Consider the following 6,963-nt stretch of genomic DNA (forward strand, 5'->3'; position numbering starts at 1 on the left):
TGATATCAATAACGATAAATATAATTATGTAAATTTTACATTTTCAGTAAATTTGATAAAAATTAAGGTGGAAATTCACCTGTAGTCGACTTCATGTGAAGTTGTTTTTGGATGGATGACACGTATTACCATTTGGTTTAAAAAAATCGGCTTATTTTATACAAATGATTTAATTAAAAAAATCAATTGATATAGCTATAATGTTAGATTTTTTACCGTATTTTATTTTAAAAACAAATTGACTAATTTAAATTGAGAAATTATAGTTAATTGTTTACTGCATAATTTTTTTAACCAAAATTATAATTAAAAATTATTAAAAAAATAAAATTATAATTATGTTTGGGTATAACAATATAAAAGTACTTTTTTGTTTATTTATTACATGAAAAATATCTTTTTTTTTTAAGGAAAAAATATCTTTTAAAAAAAGATGTAAATTACAGCTTCTCAAAAAATATTTTTTTTTTATTTTACTAGTGCTTTTACTTTTACTACTAGAAATTTGTCAAACACATTAAAAAATAAAAAAAGATATTTTTCATTGAAAAAAGATCTTTTTTTAACAAAATAATGGCGCCCAAACATGCACTTATTATATTGACTAAACTTATTTATTTACGTAAAATTTGTTTATGAACTCAGCAAACTTGTTTACGTTTTAATACAATTTGAATTGTATTAATATATTTTTATTTTTTAATCAAAAAACGGGGTTTAGCCACCAAAATTTAACTACGAATACTAAATTGTGATAAAAATAAATGAGCGTGTCTTCTATTTATCACGAAACATTGTCACAGTGGCTAAAATTTAACTTTTTGCCACAAACAATAATTTTCGTAGCTGTACTTCCTGCTTACATTAACATGTTATAACTATCTTGTCTTGGATAAATTAATTTTTTAAATAACTTTATTAATGTATAGTATCATTATTTTAAATATTCTGACATTAACGTGCATTGTTTGAATCATCAACTATCAACGGCATGAAATGAGAGATTGTGAGAGTCATATATTTATTAAAGTATTTTTTTGATTATTTATTGTTATAATAAAAATTAAAGATAAAAACATTACAGACTTAAAATTTAAATTTAAATTTAAATTTTTAATTATATTTGACCATTAAAAAATAAATAAATAACTATTGTATTAAAAATAAAATAATTTAAAATATATTTAGTAGATAATAAACAGTAGAATAGAAAGAAATATTCTCAAGATTAAAGAAAATTAAAAGACGATCTAAACAATAATGACCAAGCTGAAATGTTAATGTGCGCTTAACTTTTGAGGTAGTTTTTGGCAGAAAGTTAAAATAATTACGGACAAATTCCAATATAACTTCCCATTATTCACGTTATTTTTTAACTCCTATTTTTTTCATTCACGTTGTCTTTTAACTCCTATTTTTTCTGCAGCACCTGAAAGAAACTTTCTTTAACCACACTATATGAACCCTATCATATGAAAGGGTATCCTCTAAACTCAAAATACATAATTTTATCTCTCATAGAGTTTCCCAAGGTTTGTGGAACCCAGTTGCGGTTTCTAGGAATGGACCACGACTCTCTCATTTGATGTTTGCAGATGATCTTTTGCTACGATAACCACAGAATATCAACAACAATGAAGAAGATTTGGACGAAATAAGTCTCAACTATACCTACCAAAAAAGATTATAATGACCCTTTAGTTGTGAATGTCAAAGGTATATAAAATTTCAATTTTTTTACGTGATTTTTTTAGTTCTAATATTTGATTTGTTTCTTTTATTCAACTTTGTATTCAGTCGTAGACACTTCTATGGGAGAAATCACAATTGGCAAAAGGACGACAATTCAAGTTTGGCATTTGAAAAATGATGAAAAAGACATTATGAAACTTGATGGGCATGGACAAAGTCAAGATAATGACGCAAATTTATTGGTACGGTTTCTGGGTGTAATGGCCCGTAGAGCAACGCTGTAAAATGAAAAGGTTTTTGGTGTTGAAAATGTAGGACGTGTGATAAATTTAGAGAAGCTGGTTGAAACTTTAGAGAAAAAGCTATGGATATGAAGAAACCAAAATTCAGTTGGCAGCTCTGTACAAATTTTTGTTATCAAAATACAGTGATAAAGTCCCTAGTTTATCCAGTGATATGCCAGACATTTAATTGGTGTATTTAATAAGTAATAGTTGAAATTTTAAATATATTTATTTTAGAAGGATTAGAATTTATTTTATTTATGTTAAAATTTTTCTTATTTCTTATTATATATAAGTTTAGACTTGTATTATTATATGAAAAAATGTTAGATATTATATATTTAAAAAGTTTGATTTTTGTTATTAATGTTATATATATAAATATAATTTTAATTTAATAAAATTGTTCAATTAGAGCAAATTAGTACAAATTAGCCACGAATTGTATGTGAAAATAACCCAACGTTAGCCACAAAAAAAAATTGTGGCTGAAAAACCCGGCCTGCACAAATTAGCTACGGATGAAGTATGGTAGAATTATATTTTTCGATTTGATTATTCTTATTTAGCCACGGCATTATACGTCGACAATGATATATAAACTGTGGCTCTCTGAAGGTCTCCACGATGTTTAAAACTGTAGCTAATAACGCTATAATTGTGGCAAATTAAAAATGCAACCCCCGATTAGCCACAAATATTATTTCGTGGCCAATATATGATTGCTACAGTTATCTTAGAGTTTAGCCACGATTTTGTGTGTGGCTAAACCCCTTATTTTTTGTAGTGTGTGATTATTATATATAAACATCAACATGTAGGTGGGTGGTGGACACAGCATGCGAATTCTTTGCGGACAGAATATACAGCAATTTTGACCCTTTCTTTCTTCCATATCTGCCACAATCTGCCCTCAGAATCAACCCAAGAAGAGAGTTACTTTGGACACTGGAAGCCAATTCAGAGGCCATGGAATCCTTCGCTCCGATCAGCTTCTTTGGACTGACCCTTCAACCAACGGTTTCGTTCGGAGATACTTGGCTCGCCTCCTCCTTTCTGTGTGAATTTTGCCAATAACTCCATGGTTAAGATGAGCAGCAATGCTGTTAAGACCGGTTCTGACGGTGACATTCTCAAGAAATTCTCTGCTGTTAATTAATTTATTATGTAATTAATGAGTCGTATATTTTATATATTAATTATGGTTAGTTAATTAGTATATGTACTTGAAAGTTCACTACAATAAGTAGCCTGCATGCATGCATGCAGTGAATTAATATTGTTGATGATGTATGTATGTGAATTGTGACCATATTTAAAATTATGTTACGTGTACACCAAAATCAGCTACCAAAGTCAGTCACTAGTATAAAATACAGGTTGAAATATAAATACACGTTGAAAATAAATTAAATCACACATGTATTTATACACAAATAAATTAAATCACACATGTATTTATACACAAATACATTGGTGGATGATTTTAGTGGTTAATTTTGATATACAAATAGTATTTTTATTATATTTATTATATCTAAAATTATATAATTATACTAACGATAATTAATAAATATTAAATAGATAATTTTAAATTATTTGTACTAATTTTTTATTATCTATCGTTATACTACCATAAACATATATTAATTGAAAAAGTCTAGAAAATCAAATATAACATAAGCCAATTCAAATCAATTTTTTATATTTTTAATTTTAAAATTTAAAAAATTAAAATAGTAAAAAGTTATTTTTTTTATAATAAATTTTTTGTTTTTCAACTAATTAATTCTAATTGATTACCCTCTAATTGGTTCCCTAATATTAACCTCGCTCTAGCTATATGTCTACTTCATATATATGATCAGAATAAACGAAGTGAAATTCAAATTCAAGTTTTAGAAGTTTTATGAATTTGGGAAATAATGGTGGGTCGTTGTCGTCACTATTTATTATCTGTTATTATTGTCACTTCTCATTAAACTTATTACTGTATACAAAATAAGTGACAAAGGAAAAAGACTCAATAATGCAAAACTACTCCCATGATGATGATTATTTGGTAGATTTTCTAAGTTATGATTTGATTATATTAAACACCTACGCCCACCCTGTAGATTTTTGTTTTCATTTGAAAAGACTTATATCATTATTTATGTAACTACTATATATTAACAACTGGCCGGGAATTAGGCCTATTGAATCATTGCAGATCAAAATTCTGATCTACATCAGCAATTCATAAACTCATCAATAAATTAATTAAAGGGCTAGCTGTAACCTGCAAGGCATTGGATAACTATCATATGTAATATTAGAGTGATAAAAAAAAAATAAATTTATCTTATTTAATATATATTAATTTTAATAATATTAAATATTAAATAAAATAAATTTAAATTATATATTTTTATTAATTTTATTTAGTTATTAAATATTTTTGACAAGGTAAGATATACTATATTGTTAAGTCATTTTCGATGCTTAAGTCTATATATATTATTACTTAAAGTTATTTAAAATAATTGAACCATTTACGTTTATCCCCGGAACAATCCATGATATATATCCATGAACCATCAGAGCTACCGACGAACAAAAAAACCAAAAAGAATAAATATTTTGAAAATGAAATTTTAGGCGTTATTAACTGAATACTTAATATTTAATAGTAAATATTCATATCATTTGGTTCCGTATATGTAGATTCATCTCATCATATAATTTTTCTAATCATTTACATGTGCAAATTAAAACATAGCATATATAATAATAATGTGTAATAATATTCTAAACAAATCACACGAGAAATATTTGATCATCTGATCAATGACCACCAAAAACTTTCTTTTTTTTTTCTTTAAAAAAATAAAAAGATATTATACATAGACTTTGATGATTTGCAAATGAAAACACACTCTATTAAGCTACACATTTATTTGATTGAAGTAGTTAGTTAAAAGCAGAACAAATCTTGCGAATTTCACCATCAGCACCAGTCTTGACTCCAATGTTGCCCATCTTAACCATAGACTTTCCAAACTCAACGCTGAAAGACAAGTCAAGCACCCCTCTTAGGCCTAAGTATCTCTGCACAAACATTTTTGTGGAAGCATCATTCCATAGTTCCTCATCTGACTCAAGAATTCCACGTCCATTCTTCAAATTAGCATAGTAAGAAGTATCAAATTTCAGTTGGCTTCCGGTATCTAAGGGAACACGGTTGCTACCGCCACTGTTTTGAGGGCAGAGTGCTTGTAGTTGCGGAACAAATGAAGGGTCAATGGAAGGATCAGGGCCATTTCCGGTGAAGTTGTACAATCTGTTGCTGAAGAATTGGCATGCTGCGGTACCTATCGTATGTCCTCCTGTCCACATACTCATCAAACTTTTTCATTGTACAAACGTGTTTTTTAAATTTCTGTTAAATTTGCATCGAAATTTTTTATTTGTTTTAAATCAATAAAAATTATTCTGTAACAAATACTATATATCTCACAAAATGATTTCTTTCAAAAGTTAAAAAATTTAAACTAATAAAGGAAGTTATATCTCTGACAAATATAATATAATCTTAGTATGATTACCAACAAGGGTAACGAGGTCTTGTGTGTTGAGGCCCTTTGCTGCAAACTTCTGTTTTTGAACATCAACAGAGTCCGTAGGTGCAGGCAAGTTGTTAACATCCGAAGCTTGTGACACATGACCATCTTTACGTCCTGTAGGCACTTGCCAACTCAATCCACCGCTCTGCAAACAAAAATACTCTCAATATTATTACTTGTTCGTTTTAAAACATGTAAAAACTCACGGTATAGTTATTTTTATTGTGAAGTTGATAGCTAAAAATTATTAAATAATTTAACATGTTTGATTAAATTATCATCTAATAACTTTCAACTATCAACTTCATATAAAGATAACTGTACGTAAGCTTTTATCTTTACTTTAAAATTTTATTATTGTTGTGTATATATACCAGGACGACAGAGTCGCGAGCAGCAAGGGCAAGAATATCGGCGCAAGACACAACACCGGGGCATGCAGCTTCGAGTTGTGTCTTTGCGTCGTCAATGACCTCAAATCCTCTAAGTTCGAGGTTTGCAAATGCTGTTTTCTCGGTGGCAGAGCCGGTAACGAGGACAGAAGCATCGCAACCTTGGACAAAGCAATCATGGAAGTGCATTCTGAGTAAGCCAGCAGCTAGAGTAGGGTCGGAGTTAAGATGGGATTGAACCGTGGACTTGATAATGGACTCAGCTTTTGGACATGTAGTCGCATAGAACCCTACACGGGTACCTTGGCCATGCACCGTGGTAGAAACAATACACAATAAGGCAATCATAATGAATCTTTTGTTGATGAAAACACCGTCCATTTTGGTAATTAATTAAGTTCAAGTAATAATTATTATTGACTTTATTATATGTATATGAATGAGGATGCTAAGCTAATAACACGTATGCATGGGAATGGGACGATGATAATAGTAATAAGGTAGTGAAGGTATTTATAGGGCTGATTAGGAATTGGAAGAAGGTAATTAATAATAAAGATGAGAGAAGGTGATGATAAAATAATAATAGAGATTAGAGAGTAAGCAAAGCCGGCTGATGGATATGATTAAGCAAGTAGTGAATGAAGGGAACGTGCGAGGATGGAACGTGATGAGTGATGAGCTGTCTTGCATTGTTTTGGAAATCGCAACGCGTGAGAGCCATTGGAGAGTGGAGACTTACTCATGCTCACTGCATTTTGTCAACAGTCAACGGATTCCTCTTCTACTTCCAAATTGCGCACGCTAATAATGTTATCCACATCCGCAAAAACTTTTTTTAATTATTCTTTTATCTTCTAAAAAATACGAATTTTATAATTTAAAAAAATATTTTGATAGAAAAATATAAGATTTTCTTCACTTTTTTGTATTAGAGTGTGCACGACCTAGCTAGGGCCAATAATTTTCACTTATCCATATTTATTAAAC

The 6,963-nt window shown here is 29.2% G+C and overlaps 1 protein-coding gene across 1 annotated transcript; it reads right to left on the reverse strand.

Annotated features, from left to right (window-relative positions):
* On the reverse strand, positions 4,785-6,490 carry LOC107622386 (cationic peroxidase 2). The gene is made up of 3 exons (XM_016324260.2): positions 5,956-6,490; positions 5,564-5,726; positions 4,785-5,344 (listed from the first exon to the last, which is right to left on the reverse strand). The coding sequence occupies exons 1-3, from the start codon at positions 6,352-6,354 to the stop codon at positions 4,929-4,931; spliced, it is 978 nt and encodes a 325-aa protein (XP_016179746.1). The 5' UTR covers positions 6,355-6,490; the 3' UTR covers positions 4,785-4,928.

Source organism: Arachis ipaensis, chromosome B10, assembly GCF_000816755.2.
Source record: "Arachis ipaensis cultivar K30076 chromosome B10, Araip1.1, whole genome shotgun sequence".
NCBI lineage: Eukaryota > Viridiplantae > Streptophyta > Magnoliopsida > Fabales > Fabaceae > Arachis > Arachis ipaensis.

Bases quoted from the DNA above. Each gene is read 5' to 3' on its own strand.
- LOC107622386 (XM_016324260.2), bottom strand. From the start codon at position 6,354: ATGGACGGTGTTTTCATCAACAAAAGATTCATTATGATTGCCTTATTG. The intron at 5,727-5,955 runs GTATATATACAC...TTTTGTTTGCAG, and splicing joins CTCGCGACTCTGTCGTCCTG to AGCGGTGGATTGAGTTGGCA. The intron at 5,345-5,563 runs GTAATCATACTA...GTATGTGGACAG, and splicing joins AGACCTCGTTACCCTTGTTG to GAGGACATACGATAGGTACC.